This window comes from Eumetopias jubatus, unplaced genomic scaffold, assembly GCF_037043125.1.
Source record: "Eumetopias jubatus isolate StellerSeaLion01/CBP00866 unplaced genomic scaffold, mEumJub1_p1.0 scaffold_7, whole genome shotgun sequence".
NCBI classification, from domain to species: Eukaryota; Metazoa; Chordata; class Mammalia; order Carnivora; family Otariidae; genus Eumetopias; species Eumetopias jubatus.
Window position 1 is genome coordinate 122,465,394 of NW_028274813.1, and position 22,764 is coordinate 122,488,157.

Genomic DNA, 22,764 nt, shown 5'->3' on the forward strand with positions numbered 1-22,764 from the left:
TGGGGTGAAGGGCGGGAGCAGTTCTTGAAAACAAAAAGATGCTATGCAGGCAAAAAAAAAAGACCCCCACATAAATCACAGAGGGCGCTGGTGGGAGGAATAGGTTTTCCAGAGGAAGGTTATCAGAGAGAGCATGGAGGAAGAGCTGTTGGTGTATAGAGAGATAAGAACCAGAAACTCGGGTGTTTAACTCTCCACAGTTCTGGCTTCTTCATTCTGCTTCACCTTTCCATTAATTTTATTTTTCCTTTATTAAAAAATTTCACTTTGATGGTAGTACGTTCGGAGCCAGTTACTCCTCACAGCCCCTGGATGAGAGTTGGCCAAGGTAAGCAAGCTGTTTTAAAAGCTATGGTGGGCACGTGTTGTTTGTCGATTTCACTTTCTCTTATCTACCTTGAATATGGTTTTGGAAATTTCTGATATGAATCATAGACTCTTGTTTTCTCTTAGAAAACGTAGGTCTTTCAGGTAGACTCATAGGCTGATATGGAAGTCTAAGATGAAAAATCATTTTAAAAATCTAGATCTTCATATTTAAAATCAAATGGAAACACACTTGGACTACATCTACCAGTAGGATACCCTGATTTGGTATTCTTTTATTTTTTTTTATTTTTTTAAAATATATTTTTTAAAGATTTTATTTATTTATTTGAGAGAGAGAGAATGAGAGAGAGAGAGCACGAGAGGGAAGAGGGTCAGAGGGAGAAGCAGACTCCCCGATGAGCAGGGAGCCCGATGCGGGACTCGATCCCGGGACTCCGGGATCGTGACCTGAGCCGAAGGCAGTCGCTTAACCGACTGAGCCACCCAGGCGCCCCGGTATTCTTTCATTTGAGACATGGAAAAATAACTGTCTTCGCTCAGGGTGTCTTAGCCGCTGGAAGGAGTGAAAGATTTAATAAGCTTCTCAAAATGTAATTTGCACAGTGGATTTGATTTAGGGTCTCTGAGTATTTTTGTATACAGAGGATATATGCCCCCCAAAATTGAGTATTTTTGAGTATAGAGGGTGACAGAACCTAAAACTAACTGCAAAGACGGGTGTATCCATTGCTTGTGTGGTATCACTCTCAGATCACCAAGTCAGATTTAGGAGACATTGAAGTGTACGTATCAAAAAAGAGACATTCAAAGTGCTCTCTGCGTTGAGGTTGACTCTCCATCCACCCTCTGGGCAAACCCTGACCGCGCACTTACGGTGAATAACGTAGTCAGGACCTGGGAAGTCCGTATGAGGATGAGTAACAGCAGGCTCCCGCCTCCGGGCGGGTCTCGGCTGCCCCCAAGAATCCCGGGATCCAAGGTCGTGGGGTCGATACGATATGGTATGTTCGGTCATAAAAAGACATCTCCAGACCGATTTTCGAAAATTTGTATCCAAGGAAAAGGTGTCTGCAGCTGCCCAGAGCACCGGGAGTAGTGAGAGAAGTATTTTCGTGAACCGGACACCTGAGCCAGCTGTGTCCCTCCTCACGGCTGTCTCTGGGAAGGCACTTTTCACCTCCGGATTGTCAGGGCTCCCCCTGCACACACTCTCGGGGTGTGTGCTGAGCAGTGACTTTTTACACATCTGGACTGAGACCTCGTATCCCCTAGAGAGGAGTCGGTCATAGATTTTGAACTATTTCAAAGATGCTTGTCTGCCCTTTTTAAGACAAAACAAAACCAAAGCTCCATATATGCCTCGCTGGCTAATCCTGTTCTCATGGACTTGTGGTGGTTTTTAATCATGGAAATCAGGAATCATAGGAATCGGAGAGATCACTCAGTCTGACCTCATTTTAACGATGTTGAGCAAAATGAACGAGGCATGGAGTGTTTGAAGTGACTTTGCCCAGGTGAGTAGAAGAGCCAGTTCTCAAACTCAGGCCCGAGGCTCCCCTTTGCTCCTGTGAATTGAATGTCTTTACTTTTTCTGTCATTCTGGTTTTTAAAGGCAGCAGCATCCTTGGAAAGAAGAAAAGCACCCTGGATTCAGGCTGACATCTGCTCTTAACAGGTACCCGGGTTGATTCCTAGTAGAAAGAAATTTAAAGACGACCAATTTGATTGTCCTGATGTTCTTTATATATTATCCAGTTGCCAGAGGGTATTCATGTCACATGTGTTTATAGGAAGTATTTTTTTAGCCTAGATCTCCCGCCATTTATTGACTGTCTGCACGGATAGTACCGAATACCTAGAGGGGGTCCCGGGGGGACTACAGGGCTGGCTCTTACTGTGTGACTTTGACTAAGTTACATAACTTCTCTGTGCCCCGGTTTACTCATCTGGAAAAGGTAGATAACAATACCTCTCTCACCCTGTGAGGGTGGTGGGTGGCTGTGAGGATCAGCTAAGATTTATAAGAAACGGGGGAAGCATTAGCACTCAGTCAACGTTAGCTCGTGTCGTGATCGACCTGGGCTGGACTCCAGGGGTGAGTGTTCTGTGGAGGTCAGTGTTTTCAATCCTGACAGCAGCCTTCAAGAATGAATATTATTTTCTGTTTTAAGAGATTAAATGACCTGTCCAAGGCAACGTAGCTAACACGTGATGGAACTGGGATTTTTTTTTTAAACTGTTTATAGTGCAAAATATAAAACACACAAAAGAGAAAAGCATTGCTAGAAGGCCCCGTGCCCACGCTTCGGCTTTGGTCGTCATCTGAGTACTGCCGTAAACCCCCGCCGCAGCCCCGCTAGGTAGACTGTTGCACCTGTAAACGTCTCTAACAGGAAAGGTTGCTAAGAACTTCTTTTAAAGAAAACACAACCACAATGCCATTATTACACTTAACAAAATTAACAGCGATTCCTTACTATTAGCCAATACCCAGGCTATATACAGATTTTCCCAGTTGTCTGTCTGCATTTGATTGATACTCTCTTGCACCTCTTTGCATCTCTAAAGGAGCTGGAATCCAAACCCGGGGGTCTCTCATCCCAGGGTCCGTACTCTTCCTGCTGCCTCACACGGCTTCCGAACCCTCCCCCGCTCCCCGACCCTTGTCTGAACACAGCAACTGCCGCGGTGCCCATGAGGCTGTCACCTGGAACAGACCACAGAGAAGCATGTTAGGCTAATTTGAAGTCTCTCACAAGTTCTTTTTATGGCAGATAGTTTGACCCTTGGATGAGAAAAAGTAAATAATCATCCCTTACAGCTAAGGCTATGCAGAAATTGGAGCCATCTGGGGCAATTTCCGAAATTTGCTATATATCAGGGGTTCCCAGACTTTTTGTCTGAGGACTCCTTTACAGTCTTAAAAAACCACTGAGGCCCTCCAAGAGTGTTTGCGTACATGGCTGTGGCTGATATTTATCTATTGATATTGGAAATGAAATTGAGAGATTTATAAAGGATACTTGTTAATTTAAAAATTAAAAAATAGCAGTAATAAACTCATCACATGTCAACATAAAAGGTACCTTCTTTTAGGAAGCGCAGTTATGTTTTCTGAAACAAAGAAGACTTTATTGAGAAGAGTGGCATTGTTGTACCTTTTACAAAGCTCTTGAAGATAGCTGGCTTCTCTGTTTATGCGTTCCATCCACGGTGACCTCACAGCCTCACTGCTGGCAACTCTGCCGTGCTCGTAGGAGAATGAGAGCGGAAGGGCAAAGAACGTTCAGTATTATTTTCAAAGTTGTCTCGACCTTGCATGCTCCCTGAACGACTGCTGTCAGGGACCCTTCATACAGGAGGATTTACTCTCAGATGGAGAGAATCTGGTGCAGAGAACGTGCTGGTCCCAGCTGTCTTCTGGGTTGCAAGGGAGAATGGGAAGCTCCTTAGGGGAAGCTGTGAGTCCAAGCTCTGCATTGTTGAAATAGATCATTATGCCCTTAGCCTCAAAGTGTAAGACCATACAGGTACAGATTAAAATCTTTTTGGGTGTGGGCGATCCTCAGAGGCTGTTACCGATGTGAGGGACTTCAGGTAGGTTCAGACTCCTCATCTTAAGGGTGCTTGACTTCTCTCCTTTGGTAATTTGCAGCAAACAATATTGCATTCTTACTAAGGAAAAATGGATTTTCAGTAAGACTCTCTCCTCCTCCCCTTAGGACCAATTCTGATTCCGCTCTTCACACGAGTGCTCTGAGCGCCAAGCCCCAGGACCCCTATGGAGGAGGGGGCCAGTCGGCCTGGCCTGCCCCATACATGGGTAAGACACACAGGCCCCTGCTCACAGCGTCTGTGCTTTCTCATTCTGTTTGGAATGACTCGAGCTCCGGGATTTGGCCCTCAGTCACCTCTGTTGGCCACGTGAACCACTCTTGATGCGTCTTCCTTTCCCTGTCTCTTCCTCTCTGATCTACCCCAGCCTACCTGACCAACACTCATGGCTTTGTTGTCACTTCCGTGGGGCCATCCTTGACCTTCCTCCCTTTGCCAGCCCGGAACTACCCGTGTCCTTGTCACATGCCAGAGTTCCTCCGGGCTCAGGCCTGTCTTGGCACCTGTGCCACTCGACTGTCTTCTCTCCCCCTGCTCAGTGGGGATTTCTTGAAAAGTCAGCATCTTAATGGTCTCACCGCCAGCGCGGTGCCCGGCACAGAGGAACCCTCAGTGATGGAGAAATTACCCAGTGGCTTGCAGGCACAGAGCCCTTGCTAGAACACACGCTGGGTGCTGACATCTCACCTGCCAGGAACCGAACCTGAACCTGGCTCGCTGAGACGCACTCCACGCCTGCCTTTCCTTCTGGGGGTGATAATCTAGTAGGAACAATGGTCTTGAATTACCCGTTTCATATGCAGATTGACTCTTGTCCACAAACAGGGCTAGGTGTTTGGTCTTAAACCTGGAATAAGTAAATCTTGGTCAAGATAACCCAGGCTTTCTCGTCGTCTTTATTTTTCAGACCATTTGAACCCGAAATAGTCTCTGTTCGGAGAACGTGCAAGGTCTTGTTTCCTTGCACATAGTAGGGGCGGGATTTAGTAATAACTGTCGCCGTATCTCTTCCCTTGATGGAATTCATAGATGACCGCCTTTGCCTAAACATTCCCTTACTTTTCAAGTGTGAGATCTACGAGAGTCGGTCTGGGCCATCTAGCCATGTTTCCCCCCATGGGAATGGGAGCGTCAAGCTGGCACAATGTGGGAACTGGACGGGGAGCCTACTGCTCACTGCTTAGAGGAGTGGGGTCTATGGGGAGAGGTGCTAGTTTAGCTCCAGGAGAGGCAGATACAGGAGCATATAAACAAAGGCCAGAAAGGCAGAGACTGTGATCACTGGGGGTGCCAGGAAGTACAGCGACATCCTGGTCTCCCTGGATGGGGAGGGAACCAGGTGGATGGGTTTTGACCCTGGAGCCCTGGATACAGAGCTGCCTCTCTGCCTCTTCCATTGCTTCGTTTCTCTTGTCCTATCTGCAAAGTTTGTGCTTCTGCAGAAAGAGCCAGAAGCGTGGATCGCAGAAGGCAACCATAGGTGATTTAAATAAAGAGCCTTTCAGGCCTGCACGCAGAGAGAAAAAGCGCAGAAAGGGATTAACTGGGTGCAGTATTTATGCCAGGAGCCCTGTAGCCTTTGAGGGGAGAGAGGAGAGATGTCGGAAGGGGTGCATGAGGAGGAATCAGGCAGAACTATGTCAGTGTTGCCCCTGGCAGACAGAGCAAGAAAGAAATCCGGGAGGAGAATTCCTGGGTTGACTTGAGAATCGAGGTGGTCACTCCTTGTCAAGTCAGCGGCTGGAGGTCGTGGGTCCGCAGCGTCTGACGGGCGCGGGGGGTGTGGGGGGGTGTGGGCGGGCCCCCAGCTCCAGCGTCCGAGCCGTGGGCCTGCTCGTGCACACTTGCCGTGCAAGTACAGCAGAGCTCAGAAACACGGCCAAATATGGATGTGTTTACGTGGGAAAGCCAGTGTGTTTAAAATATTATTCAAGTCTCCAAGGATGGGGATTATTTCTGGAGAATTATATTTGTTGGTGGGAGCTATTTTAAATGGTTTCGTGTATTTTCCCCCTGTAATTCATTAAAAGTTTTTCATTTTCTTTCCTTTTGGATTTTAAAAATACCAGCTAACTTTGCAAAAAGGTATTTATTATAGAACCAACCAAATAAAGTAAAGATTTAAAAAGCAATGGGAAAATACAATTGAAGCCCAGGATTCGGGCTCTAGCAGAAGTAATGGTAATTGCTCTTTCCCTGGGAATCCTTCCTGAGCAGAATGATGCAGCCTCTGTGTTCCCACTATCTGTTTGTTTGTTTCTTTGCAAGCTGATGATAAGAGAGCATCTGCTCTTACTTAACCACATGAGTAATAAACTGGTACGTCCACGAGCAGGAGTTTGTGTCCTCAGAGAATAAAGCCATTAGTCTGTTCATGCTTCGTAATTTTCACAATGGTTATTGAGTTGCATGACAATTAGGTGTCAGTGGTAAGTGGTCGATGTAAATGACAGGAATAAGCTTATACAACCAGACAAGGTTTTTAGTTTCTTCTCATTTCATTATCCAGAATCTGTGAAGAGAAGCGATGACCAGATTTCCCTGGCGACAGGTGTAGTTTGCCATTTCACATGCACACTGCCGGGCAAGCGTAAGGGCTCCCTGTGGCCCTGGCTGTGTCCCATAGCCCAGAACTGTCCCCTAACAGCCCTCCGTTCCCACGTGGTCATGGAGGTGGGGGCTGGGGTGGTCCCTGTCCTTTCCGGGAACAGTCTAGAGCTCAGGACCGAAGAGTGTGGGAGAATTGTCTTCTCTGCACCCACAGCTGTAGATAGATAATGAGTTGTACCAGCTTTGGGAACCGTAGCCCCAAGCTCCTCCCCTGGGGAAGAGGCAGGTCTTGGACCTCCGTGACCTGTCAGCAGGCAAACGCTATGACCCGCATGGTTAAGGAGAAGGTCTAAAATGCAAACAACCCCAAAGGAAGTGAGCCTGTTAATGACCCCTGATTGCACAGAGAGGACAGAGAGGGGAGGGCACAGGCATCCCAGATCTGAAGAGGGGCCGAAAGCATCACCCAGCTGGCAAGAGTGCCCAAGTGGGGAGGCTGAAGCCCCAGACGCTTGTTGTGAAGGGACCCTGCTCTGCAAATCCAGCCGGTGCGAGGAGTCTAGATCTGTCAGGCAGGGGAGCGGGTAGAGGGTACATGGTCTGTGTTGCACTCGGGAGGTCAGCGATCAGCGGCTCGGAGGCCTCCAGGGTGCTCGGAACCCAGATGCAGCCCTGGCCGCGGCCACCCCTTAGCCCTGTGGGACGGATGTGAGTGAGTTTCCTCTGTTTCCAGATGTCCAGTCACAAAGCGTTCCCTTTTTAGTTTTAACGCTTTATTTCTAGTTATATCCTACAGTATTTTGTGACCCAGTAATAAAAGTCCAGGCGTGGCTACGCCGGTTCTGCGTTAGCTTGGCGCCCACACAGCAGTTAGCGCCACCACCCTTGTTCTGCTTACCGGGGCGCTAAACCCGGGAGCCGGGTGTCTGTGATCACCCTCATTCCCGCAGCCCTCACACCGTCAGCAGCCAAGCCCCGGCGCTCCTGCCCCGCAGCGAGCCTCCGAGGGCCCCTTTCCTGTCCTCATGCCCGGCCCCTCCTTCCTTCTTGCCTGGACTAGCCTCCCGGTTCCCCACATCGTCTCCCTGCCTTGGGGGCCTTCCCCTTCCATCTGTCCCGCCCCCCGCCGCTAGAACACTCTCTCCAGAGCTCAGCTGTAATCCTGTCAGTCCTGTTTCCTGCGTCCTGCCGAGCTACCGGCAGCCTGCTTCAGTGCAGCCCCCTCTGCCGTGCCTCTCGTCTCATGCTCCAGCCCGACACCGTTCCTGCTCCTGCCAGACACACTCGGCCTCCCCTTCCCTCTCCTCCTCCTCCCGTCTCTGCACTGGGGCGTCCCCTTCCGCCTCACTGCCCAGAGTCCGCATCCCTCCAGCCGTCGGACATTCTGGAGGCACACAGGCCCGACCACGCATGGTGCGGTCTCGGGGCTGCTCTGAGGACGACGCGGACTGCCTCACAGTGCTGTGAAGCCTGGCCCGGAGGACGTGACCCGTAATGCTGGCTCTTAACTATTGCCATCCTCGTCATTATCCTTCAGGGCCTAATTCACGTACCACTTCCTCCATGAAGCCTTCCTCCTGTGCCCGTCTGAGGGAGAGCGGTGGCACTAACGGGAGAGCAGGTGGGGTTTCTGCTTGCCACTCAGTTCCGTCAGGTAGCCCTCAGCTGGGCCCCCGTGTTTCAGGGCCAGGTCGGCCTGACTGAGGGAGCCGAGGGTGTTGGGGTCTTGATAATGAACAGGTGTTGCAACATACCATACCAGGTTGCTGTTTATTATTTGTAACGGGATAATCACTGTTTCGTGGTCAGAATGGTCAAGTTCCCAGCCCCTTCCCAAGATGAGGGCTCCAAGGAAGACAAGAGATGAATCCGAAGTTTCTCTCCCCTCCTCCTGACAGTGCTGACTGTAGAGCTTCACCTTTTGTCTCTCGGCACCTCATTTTCTGATGTTCTGCTCACCTTACTTTCTTTGTTTTTTGTTTGTTTGAAAATTTTATTTTATTTATTTTTATTGAGTGGGCTCCATGCTGGGTGTGGAGCCCAACATGGGGCTTGAACTCATGACTCTGAGATCAAGACCCGGACTGAGATCAAGAGTGGAATGCTTAACCGACTGAGCCACCCAGGCGCCCCTTAAGATTTTAAAGTACTCTCTCTATCCAGTGTGGTGCTCGAACTCACGACCCCAAGGTCAAAAGTTGTATGGTCTTCCCGCTGAGCCAGCTGGGCAGCCCTCACCTTGCTTTCTCCGGATGTGTCAAATCGGGATTAAGCTCTGGCCTTGTCCAGGTCCCTCAGTAAGCAGGCCAAGGACGGTCTGCGGACAGTCCTCAGAGGTGATGGTTAAAAACAGATTCCGGGGCCCATTCTCACACCCTCTGAATCAGTCTTTGAGGCTTGGGCCCACGAAGCTGCATTTTAACAGGCTTACCCAAGTCTTCCCGTGCACTAAAATAAAGTCTTCAATTACTAACTTAGGTTCTGCTTCCATGGGCTGAGAGAAGTTCTGTCTTTATGAGTATGCTTAATTTATCAACCTGTTGGTGCTCCTGGGGATTTTCAGTGTTGCCCCTGCCCCTGGGCTCCACCGAAATCGTCTGTCTTCTACCTGTTTTAGAGAATTTGCTTCCGCGTTCCAACTTTTCACCCGCGCTCTACCACCTGGCCACGCCTAGCACTCCCTCAGTGCAGGAACTTGACGGATGCATGTTGAATGAATGATCATTAGACCTTGTGTGGAAGCTGTAGTGGCTCATCAGGTTAACCGATAGACTGAGCATCTCCAGAAACTTTATCTAAACTTTAAGCAAGCACTTAAGTATATTTAAAGGCCCAGAACTTAAAACTTTGGCCTGATTTTATACTGAAAACTCATTTAGTGCGTTTGATTGTCTCCAAGGTGGATGGTCACACATCACATTCTTGGCATAATTCATGGGTTTTAGCTTAGAGCAATGGAAAATATTATACTTTGTAATCTGGGGTATGTTTTATGGATTAAATATATTTGATTCAGCCAGAATTTATTCCAAGTCAAATGTTTACAACTTTGTGAATAGCTCTCATACCCGCTATTTGAATTGACAGAGACTGCAGATAAACTTCTTTTAGAAAATAATTTGATTATTTGCAAGCAAGATATATATAACAACATACAATATGGGACTTGTAGTCTGTCCCTCTAGACATGCATGGTACGTGTGAAACAGTCACGTAGACTTTTGGAGTTACCTGCCCTTCCCCACCACCACAACTTACAAGAGTTTCAATCTGTATTTTTTTATTTTGTGATTTGAATAGAGGTTCTCAGACTGCGTATATTGTTCTTTCAGGACAGGCAGTTAAAAAAAATTAAGACTGAGATCATTTTAAAGGAAAAGTAGAAAGGAGCCAACTTTAGACTCAAATAGGCCATACCTATTTTAATTTTAGTAGAAACACTAATGGACCTTGAATGAGCATCAGTGTACCAAAATTGCCTTGGAATTTTCACAATTCTATTTCAAATCAGAAAGAGTCACTAATTCTTAGATAAAATTGAAAGCACCACATAAAAGTTGTTTTTTTTTTTCTTTCCCACCAGGTTTCTGTGATGGTGAGAACGATGTACATGGGGAAGGTATGAACTGCTTTCACCTACCGGCGCTGAGCGAGATGCTGACCGCAGTGTCTCTAGCCTCCCTTCATGCTCCCGAAACTCCTGTTTTCAGGACTTCCCCAAGTGCCGATGGCAGCTGATCGGTTCACTTTTCTAAGAGGCTGTATAAAATCCAGGCTAGCCACAATCAAGGGCACAGGAGAGGAACCGTGTACTTGGATCACAAAGACTCCCTGTCATCCGAGTGCCCACACTCCTGTGGTCACACGGTTGTGCAGGGAAGCTAAAGTTGTAACCACATGAAAATATGAATGAATCGGTCGCTCAGACCCTTAGTTATCCCAAGACCCTTTCCTTCTCAGCTGTCTGTCTCTTCCTACTTTAGAAAGTTTTGCAAGTCAGTGATTGACCAACGTAAGTAAACAATGCCAGAGAAAGGCAAATTGATTGCAAAACGAAATTGCAGAAATTATAGGAGATAACTGAGTTTCATAAAGCCAGTTGATGTTGGAGATCTACCGAGATGACACTGAGAGCCAGTGACAAATGAGTGGCACAGTTCTTTTATTCATTCGGCACCAGGCACTGTTTTCTTTCTTTGAATCTTTATAACCTCAAATTTGACTTGGCCAAATAAGCTCTTCAGAAGAGAGCTTGAATACCAGGATTAAGAGAGACACCTGGGAGCGTGGGGGCACCCCAGAATATCCGGGCAGACATGACGGCCGTCTTCCTGGCACCGAGTAAAGAGCATTGCATCTCAGAATTTGCTCTGCAACTTTGGTCTCTGTTTCAAGTGACTTCTTTCCGGGGTCTGTTATCCTTGGGTGCACGGACTGCCCTGTGTGGGGCTAAGACGGGGCAGCCGTGACCCTCACCAAGACCTGACAGCATCTGTAGTTTCAAGCAGTCACCAGTGTCTCTCGTGATGCACCCTCTTCCTGAGATCAGATGGCATGATCCCCGTTTCTCCCGGCCAGACAGAGAACGATAACGCAGAAAACCCTGGAATGGTCCCTCGGCGCAGAGCTGGCCATCCTGCGGCTCTGCCTTAAGCCCTCTGGGTTCTCCGTTCCTGTCCACGCCCCGCTCCCAGCCCATCACCAAGCAGCCTCACGGCCGCCCCGTCTCCCCTGTGGTGTTCCTCTTCTCCTGACTGTCCTCATTTCGTCCCTCCTGGGCCACTGTGGTCCCTCCCCATCCCATCGGCTTCCACGCTCTCCTTGCCAAGCTTGCGGGGCCCGCTGATCTGGCCTCAACCTTCTAAACCTGATCTCCTGCCTGTCCTTTACTTAGGCCAAGCTCCACTGAGAAGAGCGGCTCGACTCCATAGTTGCCCACCGTTTCCTCGCTTCTAGGCCTTTTTTTCTTCTCTCTCCATCTCAGGAATGCCCTCTTCCTGTGCCTCCAAAGGCCTTCGCCCCGCCCGGCTGCAGAGGCCCGCACCGACTCTTCCCTGTCTACACCACAGCAGCCCTGCACCCTTGGGTTCTCGCTGCTCCTTGCAGTCCTGGGCTGAATCCATGTCTCACTCCTCTGTGGGGTCCCCACAGACATGCTCACAGCCCCTTCTCTAGTACACGGTCAATGCATATGTATCATACCAGTCATTGTTTTTGCAAAGATAATTTGGCCAAGGGTGGGATGGCTGCCTTCTAAATGCAGTGAATATGCGTTTTCTCCCCCCCCCCCCCCTTTAGTGCTATCTTTCCCGGGCCCATTGAAAGAAGAGAATCTGTTAAACGTTCCCAAGCCACTGCCAAAACAACTGTGGGAGACCAAGGAGGTAGGGGAGCAGTCTGTTTGTTATTTGAATATTTACACTTGTGAGATCATTGTAAAGTCTTGCAGTGGGAGAAATAAGAAGAATTGAGAAAAAAGGAAGTGAGGATGTCAGGGGACAGAGATGAAAGAATATATTAGGGAATGATGGTTTAAATGAAACTGACCACAATTTTTTTGATGAATTAGTACAGTGATCTCTTGACTTACAATTTTCATGTGAATTTACTCATGCAGAAGAACCTATCCGTCCTTGACTCCTCATTCATGTTCTTAAAAGCTCTGAGGCCTGTGACCAGTCATAGGCAGATTTTTCTGTTTTAGAGCCAAACCTTCTCCCCGTCACCAGCTTCTGTGCGGAATTGCTGGTTTACCAGATATCCGTTTCTTTGATGAAGGGTATTTGACCTGAGTCCTCAGGGAGTCAGTAAGTCAATCATCTGTTCTGTGATTTCTCTGAGGCTCTTGAGTATTTGCATGTACAGCTGACCACCACCACAGCTGTCTGTGAACCTCACCCACTGTGGAAGGAGCATGGCCCCATGGTACTTGACTTGGCCTTTCTTCCCATAGGGAAGCTGTGTTTCCTTTGAAAGAAAACAGGTCATCTGTTCCAGCGTTAGTGATGCTCTGTTGCAACTGTTTGTGCTGCCTCATGGTCAGATTCCAGTTTCTTCTGCCAGATCTATCAAAGTCATCATTAGCCTTAAAGGGGGGCTTGAAAGGACCTTTTTTTTTTTTTTTTTGGTAAAAGCAAGATGTATATAATGTTTTTTGTCTTTTTGGGAGGGGAGGGGGAGATATAATTTTAAATGCACGTACTTCGGGGCGTCTGGCTGGCTCAGTCGGAAGAGTACTCGAGACTCTTGATCTCGGGGTCACGAGTTCGAGCCCCATGTCGGGTGTAGAGATGACTTAAATAAACTTAAAAAAAATTAACATACCAAACAGAGGAGAAACAGTCACACTGTCCTTGTGGCCGTGGGAGGCACAGGTGGTTTTGGAGGCTTTTATTGGAGGACGGCCCTATCTTCTCCAGCGGGAAGGGCAGCAGCACCCACTCTTCCCCAGGTGCCAGGGACTGCTCTCTCCGGAAGGAGGTGTTCACCCTACTTCTTAGGGATTTGCAGCACTCCATAAATCATTTCTGGGAGAAGAGTTGAGTCAGTGGTACATTCATTTTCCCCAGCATCTATTTATCGAGTCCCCGGCACCAGGTGCTCTAGCTGCAGGGATAGTACAATGAACAACATAAAAAACCCTGCCCTGTTGAAGCTTATGTTCTAGTTGAAATACGTGTTTCCTTCTGACATTAATTTCCTTCTTCTTCACCCTGTTTTTTTCTGTTTTCTTCTTTTCCTCTGAGGCCAATTGGAAAAGTAATGCTCATTTAGAAACTCTCTCTATAAAACATTGGCCTTTTTGAGGGAAATAATATTCACCTAGAAGATAAATTAACAAGGCAAAAATTAAGAAAACTCACGAAGGTCATGCCTCCCTTGTGCCAGGAAAAGTCTAGTCCGAATTGAAGTAGCTGTTGTGTGCAGATGCTCTCGCTTGCGCCGACTGGAGCCGCAAGACACAAAGATACTTTTAAAAAACTTGAATTTGACTTTGCAGTGAGTAAGGCCGGGTTTCTGTGTCTCTCCCCAGATTCAGTCCCTGTCAGGGCGCCCTCGATCCTGTGATGTTGGAGGCGGCAAGTAAGTAATGTTCTTCCTGTTCGAGGCTCAGAGACTTTCCCAAAGGTTTTCCTGAAGGAAAGTCTTATGACTTTGTCCCAAAACTCTGAGAAACTTCACTTGTTATGTGTAACTTGGAGGTCATCCGGACGTTCACAAAACAACAGCTCCCTTTGGTACTCATTTTTCATTTGTTTAAAGTAATTAAGTTACATAAGGGCGCCAGCAAGTAAAACGGCCATAAATACACTAGAGCATAGCATGGCCGGGCATCGGTGAACACACAGCCGGGCCCTGGAAGCAGGGGCGCCCAGAGAAGCCACCAGCCTCGCGCCCGTGGCCGATTGACAGCGTGTCTGTGAACATGCTGCATGCCACCAAAACCGTTCACGGACACGTGATAAACTTCCCATCAGGTGTATTTTACCGCCGTTCTTAAAAATCAGCGGAAGGTGAGTAAAGGAAAATTTGCAAATATAGAAAATGCTTACGAAGCCACTACTCAGCGTATTTAGTAGCGTTCAGCTCTACTCCCTGGAAGATTGCAATTGCAGACAGCTTGCAAAGATAGGCATGGTAGCCACATGGATGAGGAAGCGTGTGAGGAGATTGGGACAAAGGACGGGTGGGGGGAGCTGAGAGCTAATGCAGCACCCACGTCTGCCCCGGGGCATGGGTTTCGGGGTGCACAGCAGTGCTCGCCGGGGAGGAGCTGCTGCTCCTGGGCCATGGCTGCCTGGAAGAACTTTCTTTGGACAGGACGGACCCCTGGGGACCCGAGGGAACTGTGTGCCCGAGGCCGGTTACCACGGTGTGCTCAGGGCTCTGCCACCTCTTGAACTGAAACCAGCTCCGAAGCAGCAACTCCTTCCGGGGCCAGAATAATGTGGTTTGAAAATGGGACCCTTGCACGATCTCTCTGAGGACGAGCACACACTTCAGAAGTCTGTGGATGCAATAAATCTCCTTCAGGCCGTCCTTAAATATTATTTGCCCAGCAAAGCGTTCCATGAGTCTTTGACAGCGGTTCATTCAGGGTGTTCCCTACTTTTCTTTTTTTGGCTAAACATAAACTCCTGCGATGAAGAGTCCACTGAGCTGAGCTGAGGATTGACCTTCTCTTCAAAAAGTCCAAAGGCCCGCCGGGACGCTTAGCTGGACAGAAGACCGCACACCTCGGGGTGCGGGGCGTCCCCACAGAGAGGGCTAAGATTCTCCTCGAGAACCCTGACAGTTGAGTGATCAGTGCTCTGAAGGCCTGCGTTCCGGAACGGGGCCACAATATTTGGCCACCCGTCCTCCCCGACCAGAGCTTTAAAGCAGGTGTTTCTCAGATACCGAGTGTTGTTTTCTTGCTCTTAGGTTAGAGGGAGAGTTCCATTCAGTGACTCGTATTCATTCAGGTACTTCTTGACCCCTAATTCCAGGTGCTGGGGTAGAGCCGTGAACAAAGCAGGTCAGATCCCTGCTTTCCAGGAGCTGATGCTCTAGCGGAGAGAGATAGGCAGCAGCAGTTAGGCAAACATGTCCTGTGTTGGTAAGCACCATGAAGAGAAAGAAAGCACGGTAACAGAGGCAAGCCCTCTCTTGATAAGATGCTGTGTGCCCAGAACCTGGGAGGAAGTGAAGGGGGCAGGGGCTCCAGGCAGGGGGACAGCAAGGGTAGAGACTGCGAGCCGGGGGTGCCTGGAGAGTAAGGAGGCCCTTGCCGCTTGCTCTGGACGTGAAGTAAGACGGATGTCATCAGAGGGTTTTGAACCCGGATATAGCACTACCTATCTCCTATCAGATTCAAGGGAGGACTCCGGCAGGTTGTAGGTATATTTGGAAAGTTACGATTTGTGTTTCTCTCGTCCAGAGAGAAAACTGTTTTGAATGTCACCAATGACCTGGTTCGCACCGGCCCCAGGGACTTTGTCCATCCTTGCTCCGTGCCGGTGGACCCTGCCTTCCCCGCTTCCTCCCCCTGCCTTCATTCCCGTCTGCCACCCATCAGTCAGAGAGCCTGTCCGCTGTCAGGCTGAGCAGCTCTGGCTTCTCAAGGTCATTTCTCTAGTCCTTGACCTTTAACCCTATAACCAATCTCCTACATCCAGCCCCTTGGAAAGACAGGGTATCACATTCGGTTTTTCTACCACCAGAATCTTTCTTCCTCCTCCGTCAGATTGGACCCCTTCCCTTCTTCCCCATGTCCCCCCAAGCCTGCACAGTTCTGCCAGCCCCCCTACCTGTACCAGGAAAAGGGGGGCCACCAGGGAGGCAGGCTCAGCTTCCCTCCTGCTCCGGATTCCCCTCGCCAGTGTGTCTTCCTAGTCTCGGAGACACAGGTGTCCTCCTGGCCAAGGCTGACCGCCCGACTCACTCCCTGGCCCTTGTCCGCACTGGCCTTTCTGAGGCCTCTCCCCCCCCCCCCCCCACCCCCTGCTCCCGGGTGTTCAGCCTCGCCTGCTCTACTAGGTTTTCTCGCGGCGTTTAAATGTACTTATTGAGGAGTTGGCACAGAAAAAGTCCTTCCTTAGCCCTGCATTCCCTTTTAATTACTTCCTGCTCGTTTCCAGAATTTCTTAGCCACACTCTCGAAAGAGTATTTGCTCTTGAGTCTTCTTCCCTTACTGCTTGTCCACTCCGCGCCCCACTGTGGCCTGGCCTCCACCCACACTGTTCCAAGGGAACTGTCCTCAAGAGACATCCCTGTTACGCGTCCTCTCGTCCTGTGGAAACTCAGTGTCTAAGACAGAATTCGTTATCCCCATAGCTCCCACCCGCGGCCCCAGTCTGCTTACACACCTCGGTGTCCCTAGGCCAGTGTCCCCATGCCGGAAGATCAGGAGGCCCTCTCCAGTAGTGCCTTCAGCGTCCCTCGACTCCATCCCCATGCTCTCCTGTGTCTCCTCGGACTCCTGAGCGGCAAAAGCCCCCACTCACCTCTGTGCCCCCAGGCTCTGCCCCCTGGGCCTTTCCTAACCTCCCCCATCCCTTAGCCACATGGTCCTCAGAAGTGTTGTGTCTTTTCCTGCTTCCAGCCTTCCCCTGGCTCCTTGTCAGTCCGAGCCTCGTGTGGTCTCTGCCTACCTGCCCAGGACCAGCGCCCTCACCACCGCCTCTCCTGAACTTGACCTTCCTGCCGTATTTCCTGTCGTATCTAAATTCCTCGAGCATGCTGTGCGGTTTCACACTTCCCAGCTTTGCCCGTGCCATGAGCTCTGCCTGAAGTGGTTTTCCCACCTAGACCCTCTGGGTCTTCGAACTCAGCCCAGGGAGCCTCCCAGCCCGCTGGTTAGCTCCTGCACACCTCACGCCGCCAGGCTCTGTCCTTGCATTACAGACTTGTGCCACGGGGCTGCCTCCCTGCCTTGTCCGAGTCTCTTGAGGCCCTGATGCCTGCAGCTGGTCCCTGGGAGGTGCTGTGTGGACGGCAGCATCCTCGGCGGAATCCATTACCCTCCCCTCACTGCTCTCTCCCTGGGTCAGGCCTGGCCCATCGCTGCCTCACTGTCTGCTCCGTTACGCTGTCCTCCACGCCGTGTCCACAGTGGTATTTCTGAAGGGTCATTCTCCAGCTTACACTGGGCTCCCTACCTCCCCCAGTCCCTGATCCGGACTCTCAGAACAGCACATCATCTTACCCTTGCTCACTTCACTCCCCTTCTAATCTCATCTCCTGCTCCCCACCCCTTCCTGGCTCTGCCCTGACGCCCTGGCCACGCCCGGCTGCTTCCCTGAAGCGTGAGCCCCCCTGTCAGGTGCTTGGTAAACTGTTAACTTTCCCAGCCCAGCCTGACACTGACAACTCCCGCGTCTCTTGTCCCTCATGGTCATCCCACCCCCATCGGCCCTGGCCCCGCATGCTTCCTTCCACATTGCAAGTGCTTGCTTTACCACCTCTCTGTCTCTCCTACTTGCCCATGAACTCCAAGAGCAGTGCCCTGAGACCTGGGCTAGGCGGCTCCTCCCAGAGCCCACACTTTAGAGACCCTGCTCCCGTGGAGTCTGGAGTCCAAGGGGCCACTGGGGACCACACCATCTGCCTGAGGGGCACCGGGCCGGGGGGACGTGGACTGTGGCCAGGGCTTGGCCTATAGGCTGGGATAGCTGCACGGGGGCCCTGTGGTGAGGAGCAGGCTGAGGACCATGGCCACCTCCCCTGTGTCCCCGTGCAGAACGTCCAGGAGCCGGAGGATTCTTCATTTCAGTCTGGCCTTCCAGGCTCTTACGGAGGTATAATTTGTCAGGGCAGAAACATAGAACATAGTTTATTTAAGGGTTTGTTCATTTGATTCATAACTTTTAGAAGTTTAAACAGATGGTATGTGGGCCTCCGTGCACACTCTTCCTCCAGGCCTGCAGATGTCAGGGGTGGGCCTGACCGTGAACCCACATGCCTGGCTCCTTGGTCTTTGTACCGCCAGCACTCAGCCCAGTGCCTGGCACACAGCGGATAAGTGAATGCTAACATCTCTTTCTCACTTTAAAATTGATGAAAACTGTAACCAGGTATATCTTGGAAGTATCTGCTTGATGCAGAGAGACTTGTGTGTGTGTGTGTATGGGAGAGATACTTTTTAAAGTCTAGCAAAAAGAAGCGTACAAATATAAAGCAGTGCCTCACATTGTATGTAGGGCTTTATAATTTTCAGAGAACTTTACACCCATAGTCTGATCTGGTCTCGGAAGATATTTCTGCAAAGTAGGCACAGCTGACGTCCTTAGTCTGATTTAACAGGTAAGGCAGTTGCCCTTCAGAGAGGGTAAGCCGAGGATGCAAGGTCTCAGAACGAGGGAGAGTCCAAGCCTACATAAGGACTTGGATGTTTGATACCCACGGCCTTTCTTTGACAAGTCTGTTCTATTCCCCAGCAACCAAATGCACTTTAGAAAGTAACACTTCTCTCTCTTTTTTTCAGTGGTTTTCCCCACAACGGTCAAAACATAGGCCTCTCACCCTTTCTGGGGACCCTGAACACCGGGGGGTCATTGCCAGATCTAACCAACCTCCACTACTCTGCACCCGTGCCAACCTCACTGGACACCAGTGACCACGTCTTTGGTAGTATGAGTGTGGGGAATAGTGTGAGCAACCTGCCAGCTGCTATGACTCACCTGGGCATAAGAAGCTCTTCTGGTAAGTGTCCCCCGCTCTGTGAGAACGTGCCCACGTACGTACCCTGGTGGCTTAATCATAGGTGGCCCCCAGTGAATCACTGAATGAGAATGGTTGCCTCTGAGTTAGAGATAGCTATGTACCTATTCTTAGAGCCCTTGACCCTGCTGACATTTCACTTTGGTGGTCTGTTTCTGCTGGATTCCATGAGCTCTGGGACGCTCTGCTAGACCTCCTTCTTTATTGTCTTCACCAGCCCAGGTGTCCTGGGACTTGGAGAGTAAGATGCGAGAGTCAAGAAAAAAGCGTCCATTCCATTCTGTGTTCACTGAACAATGTTAGTGGCTCTTATCAGCATGGGATGATGGTTTATCACTGCAGCTCTCTCTCTGGATCCCTCTGCTTTCCCATTGGATTTCAGAAGAGAATATTTTGAATTTTAGAACATTTATACTAGATGTGATGAAAACATTTTATACTCCATAGATAGGTATATTAAATAGAAATCTACCACAGTTTAAAATCACTGGTTCAGATTTTCAGAAGGGCTTAAGAGTCAGCATGTGGCTGTATGAAATTGCGGCCCATGTGACTTGGGTGTTACTGTACCGAGTTTGAGCGCCCGCAGCTCAGACCCCATGTTGAAACACGACTAAGTTTACTTGTGTCTCGACAGACGTTCTTGCAGATGTCTGAGGCCGGCGTTGATCTCTTACTCCCAGTGCTGCGGTCCAGCCCCCGGCTGTCCCAGTTCAAAGAGCTGTGGTGTAGACCATTTCCTTGGGAAGGGGTTGCCAGTGATGGTCCATCAGAGGGGGACATGCCTGCTGGTTTCCACTCTGGGTTCAACAGGACTTGTCCACACAAATCAGAATCCACCACTCACAGGAGAGAAGTCCCCTTTACAGCCGTCATCTGGAAGGTTCTCTAAAGCTTGCAGTGGCACTGCCATTGTCCCACATAATTTTAGGTTTGAAGAATTGATTTTAGAGATAACCTCTACTTACTCACTTAGGTCATTTTATTATCCTGCTGCTCTACCAAGTGTCCTGGTAAATTCTGTATGAACAAAGACATCCGAGATCACATAAGTAACACAGCATCAACACTTAGCTCCCTGGGGTCTTGGGGAAGCCACCATTCTCCAGGGTGGCCTTCGCCACTTCGCTTCAGCTGAAAATCCTATGTTTATCGCTGTGTATTTTCCTCAAAAAAGCATCATTTTGTCCAGAACTAGTATCAAGGCTTTATAGTTTCTAGGCATTCCTTAAAATGCATGGTATACAAAGTTGTACAGACATCTTTGAGCTTTCCTTCTGAATGAGTGGCTTGCTTGCTTGCTTGCTTTTTTTTTTTTTTTAAGATTTTATTTATTTATTTGACAGAGAGAGACACAGCGAGAGAGGGAACACAAGCAGGGGGAGTGGGAGAGGGAGAAGCAGGCTCCCCGCAGAGCAGGAAGCCCGATGTGGGACTCGATCCCAGGACCCTGGGACCATGACCTGAGCCGAAGGCAGACACTTAACGACTGAGCCACCCGGGCGCCCCATGGCTTTGTTTCTTAACTGAAGCTCACATGTTTAGCTCTGACTGTGACTCAAGCTGGCCGGATCCATGGAGAGTTGTACTGTGGGACAGCTGCATAGGGTTTTATCAGACACATCATTCCTGTGTTTAGAAAAATCACTTGCCAGCAAAAAATGCTTTATTTTGTCCTTGCTCCATTGTAGTAACTTTTACCGAACACCTAGTTTTTTATGAACATGAAAGAACACACAGTTGTACGCACCCCGGCGGCTGGTACCAGGATGACGGGCTGAACTGTGAAACACAGGCATTGCCTTCTGAGGTACACAGAAGCATCATGAAGTCACAGAGCGAAGCCACTCTGTGCCAGGCCTCGTGCCAAGGCTCCGGGAGGACACAGGACACGGTCCCTGGCCTCACGGAGCAGGCTGTGTCATGGAAAGTTTCCCAAACTCTCCAGCTCACGCTAAAATTCACAACCCCTCCCCACAAAGAAGACAGAGCCCCAGCAGAAACTTCATTTTCCGTGAATTGGAATAGACTGTGATGAATAATTCTCAGGAGCCAGAAAAGCAGAGAGAAAGCAGGAGACGTGGGAGGGGGTCCCTTCCTATGACTGGGGCGTTCAGGGTATTTTCAGGGTGCCCCGAGGCGGCGCCCCAGAGCCATAACTCTCAGAAGGCAGCAGAGGGTCCGGGCAGGGTACCTGGGACAGAGGCATTCGGGGGCTCTAAACAGAATGTGTGTACAGTCCTGGGGTCTTTTCGCTGGGTGGGGGCTGAGCCCTGGCCTCTGTTCACCTAGCCCTGCCACCCAGCGGCTGTGTACACGTGTCCTCATGGGTCAGACTCACGGTCATCCTCCGTGTGCACGCGTCTCTTCCCCGCCGCGGGTACCTCTGATACGTGCGCAGTAGGAGAGCCGCCCGGGAGCTGCCCCCTCACACAGAATCATCGTCAGATACGGATGGGAGGAAGTTTGGTCTTCTTTAGACTTTGGAAAAGGAAAGATTTGGCCTGCAGTCATGGCAAGTAACTTGTGCGCTTGTTGTCTTGTAGGTCTGCAGGGTTCTCGGAGCAACCCCTCCATCCAGGCCACGCTCAATAAGACGGCACTCTCCTCCTCCCTGAACAGCCACCCGCAGACGTCCGCCCCCAGCGCCTCTGCTCTTCACCCTTCCCTCCGGCTCTTCTCCCTCAGCAACCCGTCTCTCTCCACCACAGCCCTGAGCGGCCCCTCCCGGCGGAGGCAGCCTCCCGTCAGCCCGCTCACGCTCTCTCCCGGCCCCGAAGCGCAGCAGGGTTTCAGCAGACAGCTCTCGGCCACCAGCTCTCTGAACCCCTATCCTGCGGCGCAGGTGAGAGCAAACCCACAGCCCAACGGGGGGAGGCCTGTGGGGCCTGGATTGGGCCCCCCTCAGCTGGTGTAGTCCCCGAGGTCTCCCGTGAGACCGGAGGGAGCAAGTGGGAATAGCCCAGGAAGCCCTACTCTTGTCCTCACAGCACGTTTGTGGCGATGATCGCTGTTGCGCAAACAACACGATCTGCAGTCACTGACTCACAAACCTTGGCGTTGCGGGCCAGGCAGGGCGTAGAGAACACGGTCCAGACGCATCTAAGGTGGCTGGGGGTGACCAGGCTGGGGCTTTAAAATTGGTGTGGAAAATTATCAATAACTGAGTCTGTGAGTATTTTAAGCCACAGGGGAAAGCCAAAGAAGACGTTTAATACCTTCCTGAAGCTTTGGTATTGGATTAGACCTCTCCCCTAACTACGCCTACAGGTTTGAGAAGCAGTGCTTTTATTGCTCATGAAGGGATAGGGGTATAATAAGGATCAGGGTCCTCCGTAAAAGGACCTAAATAAGTCTGTTTAGAAAGAGGCACATTTTGGGGCACCTGGCTGGCTCAGTGGGTAGAGCGTGTGGCTCTTGATCTTGGGGTCATGCGTTCAAGCCCCATGTTGGGTATAGAGCTTAAAAAGTAAAATAAAACCAAGCATTAAAAAGAAAGAAAGGGGCACATTTTGAAGTCACAAGCCTGTTAGAGAAATTCAGATGTCAAAACATCCTATTTTGTCTTCCTGACTTCGTTTTTATTCTGCGCTCTTGGGGTGGCTCTTACCATAATCATCAATGAATATATTTTCAACCTATTGGTCCCTCCCTGGATACATTGTGACATCATTTACTCCCCGCCTCACTATAAATGAGTCATGATTTAGCAAGCAAGAGTTGACAGAACACAACGGAAGGAGTTAGCAGATCCAGTTATTAGTCACTCTTAACATGAGTAATCCCTTTCGGGAGATGGTGAGAGGGTATTTCATAATTGTTTTTTTAATGGTTCTTTTTATGTTATTGGATTGCCTTTACTTTTCTTTGGTAAGGTTATTTTAGAGGATGTAAAAAATACTACTCTTGCTTTCTGGCTACATTTTCAGGAGCGCTGTAGGCACAGAGAGCATCCTTTTCCAGACGTTTCCATTTTTTTTGTTTGCTTAATTACTAAGACTTAAAAAAAAAATCAGCGTTATCGGTGCACATAGGTTAATAAGTCAGATAGTTCTAAAGGGCTTGTT

The 22,764-nt window shown here is 49.8% G+C and overlaps 1 protein-coding gene across 5 annotated transcripts in view; it reads left to right on the plus strand.

Moving 5' to 3' along the window:
* CRTC3 (CREB regulated transcription coactivator 3) overlaps positions 1-22,764 on the plus strand; it is a 98,713-nt gene that overhangs the window by 67,303 nt on the left and 8,646 nt on the right. For 4 of the 5 annotated variants that reach the window (XM_088024933.1, XM_088024935.1, XM_088024932.1 and 1 more), the window contains 8 exons: positions 267-328; positions 1,943-2,005; positions 4,053-4,153; positions 10,079-10,114; positions 11,794-11,879; positions 13,529-13,578; positions 18,462-18,679; positions 21,244-21,542. In XM_088024933.1, coding sequence (XP_087881059.1) covers positions 267-328; positions 1,943-2,005; positions 4,053-4,153; positions 10,079-10,114; positions 11,794-11,879; positions 13,529-13,578; positions 18,462-18,679; positions 21,244-21,542 — 915 coding nt within the window. The remainder of the gene's footprint in view (positions 1-266; positions 329-1,942; positions 2,006-4,052; positions 4,154-10,078; positions 10,115-11,793; positions 11,880-13,528; positions 13,579-18,461; positions 18,680-21,243; positions 21,543-22,764) is intronic. The other variant, XM_028122153.2, reaches the window with a different exon arrangement.